We start from the raw sequence: 21,016 nt of genomic DNA, 5'->3' as shown, positions 1-21,016 counted from the left end.
GACATGTGCTGTTCAAAATTCAGACTACTTAGCATGTCAGAGAAAACCGGATGAGGACCCATCCATTTTCTCATTAGCCCAGTATTTAAAATCTCCGACTATCAATATTTTAGCATATTCAATTACTAGAGGGGAAAGGAACTCTGCCAAAGTATGTGGGAAATGGGGCATATGGCTCGGCAGTCTATATATCAGAGCGCAGATGTGAGAGGAAGCAGCTGAATCAAGTTTAATCATGAGGCTGTCGACATGACTCAAGACTGGTGAATTTCAGATTTTTCATAATTATAGCTGCCGCACCTCTGCGCGTTTTCCCCGGTGGTCTTTTGGCATTGAGTAACAGTTTTCTTGATGAGCAGCTAGTAAATTGGGAAAGGATTCCAAAGTTAGCCAGGTTTCTGATAGTATTAATATATGAGGCTTGTCAGCGTCCAATAGAGTCCAATAGATGATATATTTCTAGTTGGTGTTTTACCATAGATCTAGTGTTGAGATAAAAACTGTGATCTGGTTAGAAGTGTTAGCAGTATCACTACAAATCCTGGAGAGGGGGAATCACAGTTTTAATCGATTCAATGAATGAGCCATTCCTGTTAAGTAGCCCTAGGCTGGAGAGGTGAAGTACAATGGAGGAGGAGAGTTGGGATTTTACCCATTGAAGGTCTCTAAGTTCATTAGGCATATAGGTGATTTTTTGAGCATATTAACTGGCTCCTGGCCCTGGTGCAGACAGGATTGCTTTTGGCACACTTACGGGGTGCCAGTGCTGCTGCTATTTCAGGGCTGCAAGCTCTTTCAGACTTCACCCATCTTCCCACTGGTTGGTTCACTACCAGCCAAGCGAGCGCCCTGGAGCGTCTGCCACGGCTAACAGTGGCAAAGTAATGTGCGATAGCAGGGTTAAAAGTGCAAGATTAAAGCAAAGTTAAGTCAAAAAGCAAACAACTTGATTGAGAAGCATTAAAAACACTGAATGCTGAATGAGTGTGAGGCAGTAAGCAGTGAAGGTATGTGCAAATAGCAGGGTTTAAAGTGCAAGGTCAAAGCAAAGTTAAGTCAAGTCAAGTCAAAAAAGTTTGGTTAATTGTTCTAACCAAACATGGACAGGCAACATGGCATAGGATTATTACCCAATCTATCCCAATATGGTTAGAAACTGGCTGACAAATGTGAGGAGTTAAAAGTTGTAAGAAAAAAACAGATTCCATGTAGAAGAATATGTGACCAATTTTTTTACCTGTATATTATCACATTAAAGGTATTTTGATTGCAAGGACTAGAAGGGTAATGAAATGGGAGTTAGCATCATAGTTCTTCCAGTCATTAACTTATAATGGTAGCACATTCAACATTAAGGTCTTTGCCCATGTGCCTTATCCTTAGTGCCCTTAGGAATGTGCCAAGTGGTGCAAGCTCCGATCACGGCCGAAGACACCGCCTCGACCATGAAAAGCATCCACTCTGGGGCCCCCACCGACTCCTGCCCCCCTCACATCTACCACAGAGCCACAGCCGCCATCGCACACGGACTACAATGCACTATCAACACCACCTTCAAAAGAGGCACCTTCCCAGACGACTGGAAGCGCACAGAAGTCAGACCCCTGCTCAAAAAGCCCACAGCTGACCCCACCGACCTCAAGAACTATCGGCCCATCTCGCTCCTCCCCTTCGCAGCCAAAGTTGCAGAGAAAACAGTCAACAGGAAACTGACACAATTCATTGAAGAGAACGCGGTCCTTGACCTGTCCTAATCCGGATTCCGAAGCAACCACAGCACAGAGACCGCACTACTCGCCGCCACAGATGAAATCCGCACCCTGCTGGACCAAGGCCACTCCCCAGCCCTCATCCTACTCGACCTAACAGCGGCCTTCAACTCCATCTCCCACCGCACACTAGTTGCCATACTACACAACGCAGGCATACAAGAAACAGCCCTGGCCTGGATCTGATCATTCCACACAGGAAGAAGCCAAAGGATCAGACTCCCACCCTTCCTCTCCGACCCCACGAAAATCACCTGCGGAGTCCCACAGGGTTCATCACTGAGCCCCACCCTCTTCAACATCTACAAGGCCCCCCTCGCAGCCATCGCCCGACAACACGGTCTCAACAACGTATCCTAGGCCGACGACACCCAGCTCATCTTCTCCCTCACCAAAGACCCCACCACTGCCAAACTTAACTTCCAGAAAGGAATGAAATACATCGCAGTCTGGATGACCAACAGCTGCCTGAAGCTCAACGCTGAGAAGATAGAAGTCCTCGTCCTCTGTACCACCCTTCTGCATGGAACAGCATCTGGTGGCCGACCGCCCTCAGAAGCCCACCTACCCCCTCAGACCACGCCAAGAACCCCGGCATCGTACTAGACTCATCACTCACCATGAACTGACAGGTCAATGCCGTCACCTCCAGCTGCTTCAACACCCTCCCCTCCGTAAGACCTTCAAGTGGATCCCCTCCCCGAGTCTAGGAAGACAGTCACCCATGCACTCATCATCAGCAGACTGGACTATGGAAATGCGTTCTACGCCGATATCACAAGTCCCTTCTCCGCAAACTCCAGACAATACAGAACACCGCCGCCAGACTCGTCCTCGGAATTCCCCGACACAAACACATCAGTCAACACCTACGAAGTCCCCACTAGCTCCCAGTGGAGAAAAGAGTCCCCTTCAAAATCCTCACTCACGCCTACAAATGCCTACACAACAACTGACCTAAATACTTCAACAACAGAATAAATTTCCACGTACCCAAAATAAACCTCCGATCTTCCATCCTCGCACTGGCCGAAACCCCGCGCATCCACAGAGCCAGAGCAGGCGGAAGATACTTCTCTCACATTACAGCCAAGACCTAGAACGAGCTACCGGCAGACATCAGACGGACTCCCTTCCTGAATACCTTCAGGAAGACCCTCAAATCCTGGCTCTTCGGCTAAACAGATCTGCGGACCCCCTCCCTCCCCGTAGCGACTTGAGACCCTCACAGTGAGTAGCGTGCTTACAATTCCCTGATTGATTGAACGATTGAAGCTCACCTCCTGGTGCTCTAGGCACAGTGAGCATTAGATATGGTCTACAGAGTCCTGGGCTACCTGACCTCTTTCTTCCTTTTTTTTTTGACTACCCCATGTATTGTCCTTTTAACAAAATTATGAGCAGGGATTTTCACAGTGGAGTCTGTTTAACTCTATTTTTTCTTTCGATCAATGCTAATATTGGGATCTTACACCTGGAGCCTGGCAACAACAGCGTATGCATTTTCTCAGGGGATAAGCACCCGGCATAAGTGTTGTGGAGCTTATATGTGTGATGCTTATGCGCTTAAGTGGGCTCCTTCAATATTATATACACCGAGCACAGGGGTTTGAGGCTATACAATATTGCACCTATCCACTAGTGTCACTTTAATATCTGTAATTTTTAGGTGCCAAGGACAGGAGATCCAGACCCCTAGGTCTCCCTGAGACTAAAAAATCTCAAACATACACAATTTGACACAATGTCCAGCACTCTACAGAAGTGTGAAAATGATCTATTTCTATGTGGTATGATAACCAAGAAAAAAAGCAATATTCTTTATGGATGGACACCATATAGTCACAGCATTATATTCATTCAATCCAGGTAAGTCAAGAATCTTCAATGGTTGAGTAGCAAGTTCTTTATTCGGTTCAAAAATGCATGGATTCTATCTTCATAAAAACAATGTTGTAGCCGGTGCCTTCAATAGTGTGTAACTAGGAGTTTTAATGACGCTAAAGCTTTTGCCTATGATGATCTTCACAGAGAGCACAATATATGTCTTGATTAAAATGCCCTTCCTTGTTTGGGAAGTCCTGTGGGGGTAATCTCATTAGAACCAGCGTACCAAGCACAACATTTCTGCTTTAGAGTCTTAAGTATTGCTACCTGGATTTTGCTGCAAGTGTTACATTTATCGGCATGATTTCTTCGTTAGATTGTGGTTGTAGAAAATGTGTATTCATCTACCCCAAAAGAAATTCTGATTACAAGTACAAAAACAAATGACATGAACTTTCCGAACCATGAAAAACATCAGTCTGAGGAATCTTGAAAACAGAGTTACTTACCTTTGGTAATTCTCTTTCTAGTAGATACTATGTAAATGCAGATTCCTCACCTCCTGAATATTCCTCAGGCATCAGACTGGAGCTGGAAACATTTCTAGCAGTACCTCTGCATGCTGGTAGGTTGCACCATGCGGCTCCTTACATATGCTATTCTGCTCTGGGAATGAGGTTGTGGCTTATATAGGCAACACTCCTTCGCGCTTATGTCAGTTGCTTTTGAAGATGTCAACACCCTAGACGCACAGCCCCAAAAGAAAATTGGTTGTGACTAGTGTGCAGATTCCCAGACTTCAGATCTTATTAATGGATATTGTACAATGAACAGAACAGGAAGGTCGGTGGGGAATTTAGGGTTAGAATGTCTACCAGAAGGAGCATTACCGAAGGCAAGTAACGTGTTCTTCTGATGGATACCAACTGCAGGTTAATAACCTTTTAAATATATGCCAAAGCAAGACCTGTCTGGAGGAGAGTCTGTGAATGGACTCAAACTAAAAAGTGCTCAGGAATGAGCAGATAAAATGCCCCGGTCTGTGAACCTTGTTGTCCAGACAGTAGTGCTTCATGAAAGTATGGGGTAACGCCCTTGCAGCTGCCTGGAAGATGTCCAGGACAGAACTCTGCATGCCAACGCAGTAGTAGCACCTTTAGTTCTGGTGCAAGGAGCTCAGAGGCTGCTTCACAGCAAACGCACATCAGATCTTAATGCAGGGCACAATCCATCGGGAGATGGTCCACTCCTGTACTTTTTTTCATTACAGCGAACCCCACAAACAGCTAATCATCCTCCAGTGTTCTGCGGTATGATCAATGTAAATGCACATTGCTCTCTTGGGGTCCAAATGATCAAGTCTCTCCTCCTCCTTGTAGGAGTGAGACAGAGCATAAAACACCAGCAGGATGATGGTTTGAAAGACGTGGAAAGGCTTTCGGCAAGAAAGATGGACACGCCTACAGAACCAGTTTGTCCAGGAAAAAGGTGGTGTACAGCGAGTTGACAGTGAGCTTGAAGCTCGCTTACGTGACTCACCAATGTTATGGCAATGAGGAACACTGTCTTTAGGGTGAGAACTGCAAGGGACAGCTGTGGAGCGGCTCCATGGGAGTACACATTAAATTGCTACAGACAAAGTTAAGGTCTCACTGTGGCATGACAAAGGGAAAGAGAGGAAACAGATGTGGTAGGCCTTCCAAAAAACACGCACAACCGGTGATTTAAACAAACAATGAATGTTGGTCCCAGAACTGTAAAAAAGCCAAAAGAAATCTTTTAACTGTATCCAGAGGAAAGTCTTCCAGGGAGAGAGACAAAACAACAAACAATAGATCATTGTGCCTAAAGAACGTCTATCTAATGAGTGCTGCACCAAGTCACAAATCTGTCCTGACAGTCGTATACAGTTTTGTTCAAGTGACACCTGGCTGCCAAGAGAAACACCCCAGAACAAGGTTGAAGGTGTTCAGCTTTCACTGCTCAAACTCCATACATGGAGGCAAAGATTTTAAAAGGCCAGTTATTTACTGCGACACCTGGTCCTCGTGGAGGGGCAGCCTAATCAAAGGCCCGATGTTCGGGCCCAGGCACTCTGGATATCATACTTTCCTTGCCCAATTCAGTGCTACTGGGATGACTTGGGCCTGGTTCATCTTGGTGATCTTTAGAACTCAGGCCAGAGGAGGTTATCAGCAGAAAGCCATACACCCTAGGCTGAAAGTGTCTCCACGATAGAGATGCCATCGAACTTCTAATGCGCAGAACTGCCGACATTGCACATTCCCGGCAGTGGTGAACAGATTGAGCCAAGGTTCTCCCCATTTGCTGAAATGACCTTGCACTATCTATCGGTGCAACTGCCATTCATGATCAGCTGGTCGTCTACAGCAGAGTTTGTCCACAATGGCATTCAAGGAGCCTGCCACATGGCTCACCACTACAAAAATGCCTAGATGGTCCTTCCATTTCCAGAGGCACAGAGTCTTCTGGCACAGGGACTGTGACCCCCATCTCACCCTTTTGTTGAAATGCCATATGGCGAAGGTGTCGTCCATAATCACCCATCCCAGCCTCTCCTTGATGGATGGAAGGAAGGCTTTCAATGCCAAGCAGATGACAACTCAAGAGGGCTGATGCAGTGCCAGGACTCCCCCAGAGACCAGAGGCTCAGAGCTCCACCTATCCCAGGTGGCTGCCACAATTCAGGAGTGACGCATTGGTCACTACTTTTAGCTCTGAGTGAAGTAGGGGGGAGGGGTCTTTTTTGGACCCAATTAAGGTCTTGTACCACAAAGTGCAGTTCTTTTGCAGTCTCTTCCAAAATCTGGACATGGTCTGAGAAGTTCCCTGGATGTTGTGGCCACTGAGGCTTCAGATTCAACTGCAGAGCCTGCGTATGCCGCTGGTGTGCTTGACCAGCAGCCATGAGTCTCTCTCACTAAAATTCAGGACCAAGGCTAAAAGATTGAGATAATAGCCTTAATATCCTGAACTCTCCTCTCTGGGAAAAACACACAAAACCCAACCATGTCCTGAATGGCTCAGATGAAAGAGAGCATCTGTGAAGGAGCCAGATGTGACTATGTTACGTTGATAGGGAACTCCAAAGATGACAGGCGGTTCTCTACAGTCTGAAGGTGGTTGACGATTGCCTGGGTAAAACCTGCCTTCAACAGCTAGTCATCAAGGTAGAGGGAAGACTGGAACCCCAACCTCCGAAGGTGCTGCTACACCAGTGCCATCACTTTTATGAACACCAGAGGGGCACCACTTAGACCAAAGTGGAGCACCGCAAGCTGAAAATGCTCCTGTCCTACCATGAACCTCAGGTAGTGTCAATGGGCCTGCAGGACGGGACTATGGACATAGGTGTTCTGCAGATCCAAGTCCACCATTGAGTTTTCAGGTTCCTGGGCAGACAGGACCTGGGCCATGGTGAGCATTCTGAATCTATCCTCACAGAAGAAGGCATTGAAAGGGTGCAAGTCTTAAAAAGGATAAACATATTTGTCCTCCTTTGGCACCAGAAAGTAGCTGGAATAATCGCTATGGCCCACTTCAGGAGCAAGCACCATCTCAGTAGACCTATTGGCTTAAAGGGCTTGCACTTCAGGTCATAAGATGGACAAATTGTCCTTAGTCAGTCTGGCGCGGGATGGGGTGGGGGAGTGGCTATGAACTGCAGGGAGTATACCTTCTCCAAACGCTACAGCACTCACCTGTCCAATGTTATGACCTGCCAACCTGAAAAGAATGGTTAGATCCTGCCTCCAACCCGGGGGCTGTGCTTCATTAAGGGCATGCTAAAAGGGTTTGGCAGGCAGAGTGTTGGAGGATGGCAGTAGGCTGACAAGCTTGATGATCCCGAGACTCAGTGGGTGTCACAATCTCAGCCATGAAATGGCCAACCACCTTGTTGAGATTGAAGTGGATGGAGTACGGGGTTCCTTTGGGACGAAAGGAATGATAGGGATGATGTTGCTGGCAAGTCGAGACAGATTAACCCAGGAACATGCTACGGCACTTCTCTTTTTGAACTGCCCCAGTGTGGAAGCAGCCTTGTCTACAAAAACGACCCGTCAAAGCACATGTCCAGTAGGTGAACTACACATCGCCTAAAGAAACAGCTGACCGAATGGCGACACTGCTGCAAATGGCTCACTATGAAACTGGTCGTGTTTAGGCCACAACGAATTCTGAGTTTGGCTAAGTCACAACCGTCCTGTATGGATTCTATCAGAACAGGTCAAAGGTCTTTCACGACACTGGGGAGGACTTGAGCCCCAAAGAGGTTGGGAATATTGCCCAATCAGGTACTGGCATTGACAGGCTGGAGTGCCAAACTGGTAAAAGGAAACCCTTTCCCTAAAGGTCTTACACTTCAGACTCCCTACCAGAGAAGACATCGGAAAAGTATTCAGACTTGTCCGACTAGTAGATGCCTACATCAATAAGCTCTCAGGAGAGGGTTACTGAGGCAAAAATTCAGGGTCGGCAGAGACAGGTCAGAGGTGTGCTGTAATATAGCGATTTATTGAGGGCCAGAGCAAGGCCTCACAAAATCCCCTAAGGGAACCAGTTAGTGCCTCAATAAAGGTAGGAGGGGCTTGATAATAGTTTGCCTTAGCTGGAAAACGTCAGTCAAAACATTGTTTTTGGCCATCTAAGGAGGGAAAATGGAGGTCTAGAACTTTGACAGCCCTCCACATGATCATCACATCGAAAACACTTTTTAGTGACAAGACTGGAGGGTGTGAGAAGGCCAGAAACAGAAGAGGTGTCAAGGCCACTGGCCTCTTGAGGGTCATCAGATTAATTCTTTTCATGTTAGGGTTGGCCAATTTCCTCACCTGCATCATAATCTCGGTCAGGATCTGTGCCAAACAAGGAATGCAATGTGTGGGGTCATTCTTGTGGAGGTGTGATGCAAAGATCAGACTGCGGTTTGGCGGAAACCGGGTGCAACACCAGCAGAGGTCATAGCAGCACTGCCTCAGAGTTGGAGAGCACAATGGGACCTCATCCGCTGGCATCTGCATCAATACCCCATGAACCGGCATGGAGGTTGAGGTGGAGTCTGTCCAGAAGCCAGGAAAGGCCCACTGAGGGCAAACCCATTGGCAGTATACCAAATGGAGGGCTTCTCGGCTCCTTGATGCCCACAGGTGCACCAGTGGAAGTTGGAAGTGTTTCGAAGAGTCAGAGCATGGACTCATGGAACTCTTAGGTCTTCCTCAGTGTCTCAGATGGCCCTCGAAACTTGGATTGTGCCGGGACATGTTGCGAGATGTTGCGAGATGGGTTCCAAAGTCGACTGGATTTAGGAGCAAGATTATGAAGAACGGTGACGCACTTGCACCTTCTCAGGAGTACAAAAGTGGCGAGTAGAGACTAAGTCATACTTGATGTTTTAATGTTTTTTCTTTGACTTACTCAAAGATTTGGAAAGCAATGATAAACAACCTCAGGATCGACTACTGGACGCAGAACTGGACTTCGACCTATCTTGACCAGGAATCTTCCAGAGCTTTGAGACGTACAGTTTGCCTTCCGCATGCCCTTCAGGTTCATTGATGTGCAGCCACTGCAGGCCTTAATCATGACTCAACCACAGGCATCACAGGCAAACCTGGCAGCCCTTACAGGGTTTAAAACATGTAATCTTGGGAGGTGACATTTCCCTTGCACACTGTTAAGACATTTTTGCAAAAGAGATCTCTAAGAGATAAAAGGGAGCTCTGGATCCGTGAAAGGAACGGAGGTCAGTGTGCAGCAGTGGCGTCTATATAGGCTATGAAAGTTATTTCCCAAGTCTAACTGCATCAGTGCAGAGCTACACGCCGCCACCTACTGGTGAATAGACGTACTGTTGGAAAAGTGGCCAGAGACAGCCCAATGCCCGATGAATATTCAAAAGTGAGGTGGTTCGACGTCGCTAACATTAAATAGTATTTATTCTCAGATATCCTTGCACAACACATGTCTAACAAATCAGAAGCTTTATTGCCCGTTTGATTTATAAGTTGAACTGATGCTGCAATTTTAGTTTATTTTTTTAGCTTCCTCCTAAGTAACTTACACTTAAAGCAGTTGCAAATGAACCAAGAGGCAGAAGAATGAATCTGAAGATGATGCAGAGGCAAGATAGAGCTGCAACTCATCACAAAAAAGTTTTATTACATACATTCTCTCGTTGAATTCCAACTTTACCACCAAATGTTTTTCTTTAGAAAAGCACTGTAAAATTTTAGATGCAACCAGAAGACAGCAGAAACATGCACAGCATGTAAACCTATCCCAAAATCATGCTGCAAAACGTCTACTTTGACAACATGGACACAAACATTCAACGGTCTCTGAAATTCAAGACAAAAAGTATCACTCTTTCAAGATGTTTAAAATATATTTAGTATTGCAGAGTTTTTGTTTCCTTGTTGTTTAACGAACCAGAAAAACACTTTCCCACTCCATAAACAGAGAGTACAGTAGAAATATAAACACTATCTGAAAGAGACCTTACTTAAATATTGCCAGAACACAGCAATCAACAAGAGAAATTTGACAGTAGGCAAGTTTCTTATGTGATATTCTTAGAGTGTATTTGTAGTGAGTCCGAGCTACTGAATTGTTTTAGCCAACTCTGCAGATTATCTAGCTGGTGGATCTTTTATTAAATAAAATATCTTTGTTCGTTTTACATTGAACCACACAATTGCATACCCCTGTGTGCCAACAGGAGTATTACCACAAAACTATAAGTTTAAAGAGGAATGACTTGGCAAAGTAGCAATAATCTCACCACTCTGTTCAACTTGCTTCTCTTGCTACATACTAGCACATACGATTGCACCCCTGAAGATGCAGAGCTGATCGCTTCAATTTCTACCTCACACTAACATGAGACTGCCAAATGGGATGAAATGCCAGAATACATTTAAAATCATCTCAAATGGATTACGGTGTTGAGGGTGAGGGGGGGTGAGGAGGGATGAGTAATTGGAGGACTTCAATGTTAATAGACAAAGTGAGTTCTTCACTAATTAGTATTGATAAGATGCTGGGAGTAAGGTGGCCACATTCAACTAATGCACTCATTCTGGGCGATTTATCAACTCTAAAAGCTTAGGCATCAACAAGCCTTTCAAATAAGTTTTCCCAACATAAAATAATTGTACATTTAAACAGAGGAATTACAAATCCTGCCATGAAAGAAATTCTACTTACCTCTTGCCTTCCACCAGACATGCGATGATAATCTGTCTGGTTGCATTTCGTGGAAAACTCATCTTTCTTGACAATCTACCAACAAATCACAAAAGAAATATGTGAATGATTGGGCACACAGTAAGTACTGCTAATATATATTACTTCTAATAGACTACATGGGTTCTGGCATGCCATACTCAGTGCAGATCCTATGTGTAAAAATAGTTTAGCTTACCACAGTTCACTTAAGGGGAAAATCTCCAGTTCAGTGTTCTGGAGTACACAACATAAATCTGCTATACTAATCTTAAAGGTGTGGCTTACAGGAGTCTTCAATCAATATTTCACTTTTTTTTTTTTAGAAAAGAAAGTTATTATTGTAGACATATCAATTCATTTTGGTTATATTTCTGCAATATTGTCCAAATGTCCTGAGTAGAGTGCAGTGCTATTCTAGACATTGACCTGTCATTCTACAGGGAGTGTACAAACTGGCAGTCTAAAAGCACATAGGAACAGTTAACAGCATCTCAAACTTTTGTTTCTTTGTGAAAATATGATGGTAAGTTACAATGTTCCAGAAAACATGTATTATATTCAAGTGAAAGTTGCAAAATTGTACACACTGACATACAATAAGTCTGTTGGTGTTTTACATAGCTGAAATATTGCAGCTTGCACACACTATATTACATGGCCAAATTACACTGTTGTCTTCGTGCAAATAGCATAACTTTCAAATGTAATCCAGGAAGTGCATGGCACAGAACCATATATCATCAAAAGGAAAGGAAATTCAAGTTTATTTTAGAGAACTAGACTTCATATCCTAAGACTAGATAGACTGTAAACAATGTCCCAATCTGGAGGTCATACCTGGATGTGTCCATTGTGTGGACCCTTATGGCCGTACATGCACTCTACAGTTGCAGATTTTCTCTCCATTAAGTGTACCCTGAAGAGAGGTTTCAGCCTCATTGCGTTGTCGACATGAGGGTCATGGGGGGGCAAGTACATCCAGCCAATAATGAACAAGCCATCCACCTGCAAAACAGGAAAAATGGACACATTACAAAGCATGCCTTTAGGTCAGTGCTAAACAAGCAAATAGTGCTCTTAACAGCATGTTTACCCTGGTACATCCCAGCACAGTTGCAAGTACAAACCTGAGTAAGACATGTAAATGTCACATCCTGGTTCGTTTCCCTCTCCAGTGAGTTAAATGAAGTTGAAAACACACAGATATGATAGGCAAAAAAGAAAATTACCTACTGAATGTATCATATCACTTTCGAATATGCGCAGAACAAACCATCACAAAATAAAGGTCATCATATGTTCTCCTGAATTTCATCTCAAAGAAAGAAAAATATGGAAGATTCTACTAACTTGAATAATAGAAGTATAAAATAATCATATAATGCATACATCCAGTAAAGTTAAATCCGATAGGCAGAAATAAAAAGCAACAAAATAAAAGAAAACACCACAACTCATGAAAGTAAAAGGTCTGAATGATAAGTGATATTGTATAAAACTGAGAATTTAGTGTGCAATATATCCTGATGTAATCCGCATTATATACAATATTGGAATAAAGGGATTTGCTAAAGCAAGAAGAGAATGAATGAATATCTTTTATTTCCACAATAATTAAAATAATTTCAAAACCAGGTTAAACAATCATACAAGACACAGCATGGGGTCATACAACAGACCATAATCTGTATTGCGTTAACATAATTAAATGGAAATCCTCAGTAGTACATTCTACTAGTTTTTCTCCCTTTCAAATATATAGTGTTAAGGAAAAATGGAAAGCTGCATGATCGGATGTTCAATACAATGCATCTGTACAAACGTTTGATAGATTATTAAAAATTGTGCAATAAAGTGCTGCAGTATAAATGCTTAAAGTACTCTTCAAAGACAAGAAAGTGCGGGTGAGCAAAGTTACTAACAGCACAATTCAGTTAAAACATTACAAAAGGTACACGAGTTAACGCTGAGTACTCACTGCATGACAATTTGACCTGACTCGGTCTTTCGCATGGCATGTCCGAATGTCCACTTATCTGCAACATCAAAAGGTGCAGGTGTGCAAAGTGGCATGGGACATCGTCAATTCAAAGCATTACTAAAGTGCATATGTGCAAAGTGACATACAAGGCAAGAAGAGAAATTGGGAATACAAGGAAAGTGACCTATAAGTGAGCAGGCCTAGAAAAATCTACTTGCCCACTCGCTATGGAGAGTCAAGTTTTAGCAGGTCGAGCTATTCACTTGTCAGTTCTGGGAAGTTAATTTAAGCTGAAAGGAACAGGTGTTCTGTTCATTCAGAAAGTGAATGAGCAATGAAGATGCCTATAAATCTTGTTTTTATCTTGACACATTTGCTGTCTGTGAAGGATGGAGGGCAAATGACAGTTTGTCTTTTTACAAATTGTTTCTCATCTTATCCTGGAAAATGGCGGTTACTTTCCTTTCTCTTATTACAGTTAGAGGTTTTTTGTCAAGTGAGCTCGATGACAACCATTGTGAAACAAAAGGCTTTAAGATGTCAGCATTTTTTTCTAACGCACATTTAAACATATCTTAAAATACTAATACTATTCATTTACAAGCTATTTTAGGAATTGTGCATTGCATTGCATTGCATTGCATTGCAGCGTTGGGATTGGCTTAGGGCAGCCTGGGAGCTTCCTGCTGCTGGGACCAGAGACAGAAGGAAGAGGACGGAGGAAAGACGGCAGCCAGCTTGCTGCAGCGAGGTAAGCGCATTTTATTTTCTGTTTCCGTCCCCCCACCACCACCACCACCACCTGGGTGAGGTAGCAGCCGCTACTGCTTTTATGTACCATATGATACAAATTTGTTCCACTGGAAGGCATATAATGTATTGGTGGAAGGGTGCCTGGCTGCCAAAATAACATTAAAGACTTAGAGGGGAAGGTCAAAAGCAGTCGACTGTTGCCGCTCAATCTTCACACAAGAAGCACAAGGTCGACAGGTTGAGGAGGACCAGCCCCTGCTGCTGCTACAGAAGATCCTCCTGGAGGGGCAGCCTGATCGGAAGATCGATGCTCATTTGCAGAAGCTCGGTAGATCAACTCTCTGTGCCCAGAGCTACAAGGATAACTTGAGCCCGGTCGTTCCTGATCTTCTTGAGAACTCTGAGCAGGAGAGGTATGGGCAAAAAGGTGCACTGGAGGCGCAAGTTCCACTCGAGACGAAAAGTGTCTCCAAGCGAGAGCAGCCTTGGAAACTCCAAAGCGCAAAACTGCTGGCATTGCACGTTCTCGGCAGAGGTGAACAGATCGAACCGCGCTCTCTCCACTGTTGGAGAGTTTTCACCACCGGATGGAGACTTCACTTGTGATGCGCAAGGATTCGACAACTAAGTTTGTCCGCACAGTCTTTCAGGGAACCTGCCAGGTTTTGAACCACTAGAGAAATGCCCTGCTGTTCCAGCCACTTCCAGAGACATAGAGCCTCTTGGCCAAGTGTCCACAACCACACTCTGTCCGGTTTGTTGAAGTACCACAAGGTGAGTGTTGTCCAAAAATACTTTCAATGCCATATGGATCTCTCAGAGCTCTGGCACGTTGATGTGGAGTCTGAACTCTGCTGGAGACCAGAGTCCTCTGATCTCCACCTCTCCCAGATGGCCGCCCAATCCCCAAGAGTGAAGCATCTATCACTACTGCCAGATCTAGTTTGGGAAGGGAGAAGGTCTTTTTATTTCGCAATTTAGTGAGTGTGAATACTTAGTGGGGTCGTGAAAAGTGAGTGTGAGATTAAATATTAAATCTGGCTAGGGGATATCCCAAACGTTTTTAATATACTGGTTCCCCTGTCAGAGTAAAAAACCTGTAGGTTGTTGTTACTAGTGGGGTAATAATGGCCCCTAGTAACTAAAAGATTGACATGTTTCACGTCTAATAATGGTCAGATTGATCACTGGCGCTTCATCGGGACCAGAAAAAGTAAAACGTTTTTGCTAAGTCAGCCCCAATCATGATTTATGATTGAGAGGTCCCCCTTTCTCTTATTTAGGGTGGTACCTGCTTGTGATAGTTATCACCGTTGGTTCGACCTAGAATGCCAATTATTTCAGAGAATAGGCTTCATAGGCTGTTGCATGGTAATCTGCAACGTTACGTGGTTTTTGCCGGGTGCGCGACTTGCTGCAGCTACCCTCGACCATGCGTGCACTAGGTTTGAAGTGAAGCAACCTAGAGCAATCCTCTGAGGATTTGAACCAGGTGTTAAGACAAGGAGCATCTCTGGACTACAGTGGAAAAGAAGTGTAAATAGTTACCACTTTGTTCGAGAAGAACTGAACTAAAATACTACATCCATCCTCAGAAGGCGCTGTGTTAGCTGAAACTCGACATAGTGAGGAGAGGGACTTCACAATGGCAAACATTTCTAGAGAGGACTTCTGTGCAGAAAGGATTTTGTTTGCGTAGAAATCGCAACGGGATTGTCTAATCCAGCCATGATATGCTTTAAGGGGCGTCAAACCACCAGTAGTTTTACTGACAGTCATAAGCTCTACGCCAAGAACACTCCAAGCGCTTACAGTTCTTTTTAAGTGAGATTAGTTAATTATTTACCACTCAGATGGTTTCGGTCTACAGAGAGTCTGATCAGCCAACAGGGCTATTTGATCTAGTGCATAAGAAATCCAACATTCCAGTTGTAAATTTGCTATATCAACACAACTATCGATGGAGGGACATCTTGAGTAACACCTGAATAAAGCTGGCGGGAGTCACCCTACCCCACTTGCATGACCGTACTACCTGGGCTGTAGACAGACAGGATAGGGATTTGGTAAAGGGAACCAAAAAAGGAATAGCAAGATGGCCGGTCCAGGTGAGTCGAAGAGGGGTGGAGGGGTTGGGGTGGGGGGGGGGGGGGGGGGGGGATCAGTAGACTAATTGACCATATTGGAAAATATAGGATTGAGAAAATGCCCAAGTCTATGGGTAGGGGAAGAAACAGATTAATAAAGCTGGAGGTCTTCCAAGTCAGCAACCAAGGCCGCTGCCATGGGACAAGAAGCATAGTCGAAGTGCAGATTAAAATTGCTGATAACTAAGAGAATAGGATAGTGCAGAGTGAGTGGAGATTGTACATCGGCTAAAGTTGTGACAAAGCTAGAAGTCAAGTGCAGAGGGCGGTAGATTAAAGTCCCTGTTAAAGTGAAATTACTTGAGAGAGTTAAGGAGAAAAAAGCTGCTCACACTTCTCGATGGATAATTCAGAGAAGGAGCAGTGCAAAGTCTGCTTAAAGATGATGGCAGTACCACCCCTCTCTGTGTTCGGCTATCCAATCTCACGATTGCGAAACCTTGGGAAATGGCTTGTAGAATGTATGGCAAGGAATTCTCAGTCAAGCAGGTTTCTGTCAGAAACACAGCATCTGGCATATGTTCTTCCAAGAAGTCCCACATCGCCTGTTTATGTTTAACCAGTGACCTGCAGTTCAGAGCGAAGAACTTGTGGCATGCAGAGGCTGTGGTATAGCACTAACCTTTGTGCTCGAAGCCAGTCCAGGTGAGACCAAAAAACTGCACTTTCTACATGGAGTCTCTGCTTGTGTGAGGTCCAGCAAATGGCAGCAAGCATTTGGCAAGAGGATCACTATATGCTTTCGCTCAATTGAAGAGTAATGCCGGTGGACTGACCCGGAAACGGCAGTGGTCCCGGCCCCTGGCGCCATCCAGGCGCGGACCTGCTTGCCTCAAGTGACCCCGCTCTGCTGCCACCATATGAAGGGGTGTGAGCGCTAACAGTCTCTGCCACTTGCCTATGACTGGTTCCCCACCAGCCAATCAGAGGCTTCCTTGATGTGTCTAGCACCTTTCAAGAAAGAAGCAGGAAGTGCAAAACACGACAAAAGTTCAATTCTGATTTAAAAACAAGGTTAAAATACAAATCTGAACTTAAAAACAAGGTACCAGCATTAAAAAGCACCCCAGAGAAGTGGGAAACCGATAACTGTAGAGGGTCAACGTTGTGGGAAGTACACCATGGTATACATTTCTTCCAATGGCAGGCATATACCATCATGGTGGAGGGAAGCCTGACAGACAGAATAACATCACAGACTTCGGTAGGAAGGTTAAAAGCGGTCAACTGTTGCTCATCGATTTCCACTCATGTAGTTTGTGAGTGTGGAGGTTCTGGTGCAGAACCCTGCCTTGTACCTGCAAAAGAAGATCCTCCCACAGATGGAGCCTGACCGGAAGACCGATGATCATGCTTAACAGCTCGGGATACCAGACTCTCTGTGTCCAAACCAGAGCCACAAGAATAACTTGGACCTGGCCGTTCTTGATCTTCTTGAGAACTCTGGGCAGGTGTGGCATTGGCAGAAAGACGTAGTAAAGGCCAGAACTCTACTCAAGAGGAAAATCATCTCTGAGCGAGAGTCGCCTTGGAAACTCCAGCATGCAGAACTGCTGGATCCGCGCGATCTCAGTTATGTAAAAAAAATCTAACCAACGCTCTCCTCACTGGTAAAAGAGGCCTTGCACCACTTCTAGGTAGAGAAGGCATTTGTGATCCACTATGCCTCTTAGGCCGAGTTTGTCCGCTCTGGCATTCAGAGATCCCACCAGATGCTCACCACCAGGGAAATACACTGACGTTCCAGCCATGTCCAGATGTGCAACCACTCAACACAGGGCCCATGACCTGACCCTGTCCTGTTTGTTGCAGTACCACATAGCAGTGGTGTTATCAGTGAACCTCTGCACCAGCCTTTCCTTAATATGTAATTGAATCGTCTGTAGCTCCAAGAGGTTTATGTGAAGCTCAGACTCTGCCAGACCAGAGGTCTCCACCTCCCCCAGATGGCCACACCAGCCTAGGAGTAATGCATCTGTCACCACCATTAGAACTGGTTGGAGGAAGGGCGAGGGGTCTGCCACTTAGCCAATTGCGGTTTGTTACCCACTGCAGCAAGTTTTTTGCAGTTTCCTCTGAGATCTGGACCATGACGAAGAGATTCCCTTGATGCTGCGTCCCCTGGGCCTTCAGGTCCTTCTGCAGAGCCCACATATGCCAAAGGGCATGTGTCAACAGGAGGGTGCAGGAGGCCATGAGGCCCAACAGCCTCAGAGTCCGTCTCACCAAATTCCAGGATAGTGGCTGAAACATCACTATCATAGCCTGAATATACTGGACTGTCAACTCGGGGGAATGGGCCAGATACCGCACAGAGTCGAGAATAGCTCTGATGAAAGGCAGCATCTGAGAGGGAACGAGGTGTAATTTTGGCAAGTTGATGGTGCACTCCAGTGAGTGCAAGAGGTTCGCCGTAGTCTGAAGGTGGGTGACAACTGCGGGGCGAGCCTGCCTTCAACAACCAGTCATTGAGGTAGGGGAAGGCTGAGATTCCCGACTTCCGATGAAAGCTGCAACCACAGCTTCATCGAGGAGCACTAGAAAGGCGGAAAGGGAGTACAGTAAACTGTAAGTGCTTATAGCCCACCGTGAACTGCAGATAGCACTTGTGGACCAGCAAGAGGGGGATGTGGAAATGTGTGTTCTGCAAGTCCATTGCTACCATCCAGTCTCCCAGATCTAGGGCCGACAAAACTAGAGCATTATAAATTTCTCCTTCAAGAAGAGGTTGACAAGTCACAGATCCATGATAGGATGAAGTCCTCAGTCCTTCTATGGCACCAGAAAGTAGAGGGAAAAACAACCACAGCCTAATTCTGATACAGGTCCCCTCTCTATGGCTCACTTGGCCAAGAGAGCCTGTACTTCTTCACAAAGCAAGCAAAGATGGTCCTCCGTCAGCCAATCGAAAGATGGGAGGCATGGGTGGAGGAGGTGTCACAAAGGAGGTGTCTGATGTTACTGACTGCCAGTGGGGGAGAAGATTAAGTATTCGGTCTCCCACTGGGTGCCCATAGCCTGTCTGAGAGCAGGCTAAATAGGCTTGGTGCCAGAGTGAGGAGGGGATTATGTGGACTGATCTGACCGCTGGCTGCCTGTCCCACATGTTCTCTGGGACCCTTGCCCTAAGCCACAAAAAGGCTGGGAAGCCTGCTGGCTGTGGTAGTTGGGAGGGTATGGCGCCGATGGAGACCCCTTCCATAGTCACGAAAGGGGGATTGGAGTTGTCGAGGAACCATGGAAAAGCCCAAGGAACTGCCTGTAACCCTGCGGTCCTTGAAACCATCGAGAGCTGAATCTGCCTCGTCTCCAAAGAGGTGCATGCCATCAAAGGGCATGTCCACTAGGGAAGCAACACATGCCCCGAAAAAACATATGTTCTCACCCAGGTGCGGTGCTGCAAGGTTACGATGATGAAATCGCTCTACCCAGTAAGTATGGCGTATCAAGTCCACATCTGATGGAGAGTTTTGTGGTATCTCTCTCATCGGCAACAGCCCGAGAGTGTATTGCCAGAGCTTCCTCCAGGACTATAGGCAGCAGTTGCGCAACCAAATCCCATAGTGAATGGGAATAACAACCCAACAGGCGCGCAGTGTTCACAGACAGCAATGCCAGGCTGGTGGAAGAGAACATACTCCACAGATGCTGCCCAGCCTCTTGGATTCCTTATCCGGTGGCATGTTAGGGAATGCGCCAGGGTGAATGAGGGATGAGGAGGCTTGGACCACCAAGCCCTCTGGGGTGGTGTGCTGGGTAATAAAACTAGGACCCCCCCCCCCCCAAGGAGTGGGCGATGGTGGCGGGCAATTGTCCCATGCACAGGAGCCCCAATGAAGGGCTTGGACCAGGCCCCCCCAAGTAGGACTTCCCTAAGAGCTTCATTGAATGGAAGTAAGGGTTCTGAGGAGATGAATCCCAGATGAAGTGCCAGTGTCAAAACGTTAGTCTTGACTGCCAATGACGGTATGTTAAGGTCCAGGATCTCAGAAGCCTTGCGCACCACCATTGCAAAACAGGCTCCCTCTTCCGCAGCCATAGTAGGAGGGGGAAACCAGGCCAGGGTCAGGTGCAGTGTCCAGTCCACGGGCCTCACCCAGTTCCTCATACTAGTTGTTCTCAACTGGGTCTTCTCCATAAGAGTCCATACAACCCTCCCAAACATCACCCTCACCAGGTGTATCCATCACATAAGGCACTGGCTTTACTCTGGAAAGGATGTCCTCTGTCGGCACTGGACACTGCATCTATGATGCCCATCCAGCTTTGTGTCGGAGTCAGGAATGACGATGGGGCTGGCATCAAATGAGGGGCTGCCAGGGGAGTTGGAACTGTAGTGGGCACTTAAGAACGCCTCGTCGCAGGCTCTGCTTTGGATCCATCAAGGGATCCTTGGGGTCCGACTGGTACCAGCGCGGTCCCAGTATGGGCCCCTCAGATAGGGCCCAAAGATGCTCCACAGGGGCAGGGCCGCCCAAACACGAGGCGCAGCACCTCATAAAATTGCTTCAGCTGGGCGTGGGAGGGTTAGGGGGGCTTCAGGAAAATCAGGGAAGCACGGAGCGGATCCTGGGTCAGGCCCTACCGACTCGTGGGAAAAACAACAGTTGATGGACAGAATGCAGAACAATGTCATACATTCACCTCAGTACAGAGATCTGGGTCTAAATCCATAGTTTTTTTGCAATCCACACCACCCCAGTTCAGACATGGCCGCCTTCAGCCAGGATAGCTTGACTCCAGTGGTGTGGAGAGCATGGGACTCACGTCTGAGCATACCCATCCCACTCATGGGACCTGGAGTGCTGATGCCCCTTTGTCTTGTCAAATGACTTTGACTAACACAGGGAAATCAAAGAGTGATTGGACTTCTTCACTTCTTGAGCTTGTAGGACTTATCCCACTTCCCAATGACTTAAAGTGTGATGAATAACGTCGGGAGGGGCTCGGCGTACGGTCCTGAGACCTCTCATGCGAAAGGGACCTCGAGTCTTGCAGAGTCTATGAGCTTGAGGGATCGCTCCCTCAGCACCTTCAGGTGTATGGCGCAGCAGTTGTTACACACCTTGGAGTCATGCTCCGGCTACAGGCACCACAAAGAGACCAATTGGGGGGTCTGTCACCAACATTTGCCTATAACAGCCCCCACAATGTTTGAAGCCAGCAGGTTTCTTGTGTGACATCCTCACATCAGGAGATAAAATCTCAAAACAGTCAATAAAAAGTTGAAAAAGACCAGTCAAAAATTACTTAGTAGTAATCCGGATCAGCGGTATCTGGCGCAGGAGGGA

At 46.0% G+C, this 21,016-nt stretch overlaps 1 protein-coding gene across 2 annotated transcripts in view; it reads right to left on the bottom strand.

Moving 5' to 3' along the window:
* The window catches only part of FBXO31 (F-box protein 31), a 166,672-nt gene that overhangs the window by 13,821 nt on the left and 131,835 nt on the right, over positions 1-21,016 (bottom strand). For both annotated transcript variants that reach the window (XM_086946544.1, XM_086946545.1), the window contains 2 exons: positions 11,682-11,849; positions 10,824-10,898 (listed from right to left, as the gene is read on the bottom strand). In XM_086946544.1, the coding sequence (XP_086802670.1) occupies positions 10,824-10,898; positions 11,682-11,849 (243 nt within the window). The remainder of the gene's footprint in view (positions 1-10,823; positions 10,899-11,681; positions 11,850-21,016) is intronic.

The sequence above is a fragment of the Lissotriton vulgaris genome, chromosome 12 (genome assembly GCF_964263255.1).
Source record: "Lissotriton vulgaris chromosome 12, aLisVul1.2, whole genome shotgun sequence".
In the NCBI taxonomy this organism is placed as follows: Eukaryota; Metazoa; Chordata; class Amphibia; order Caudata; family Salamandridae; genus Lissotriton; species Lissotriton vulgaris.
Note: the sequence above shows the minus strand (reverse complement) of the source record. Positions and strands in the feature narration are given on the sequence as shown.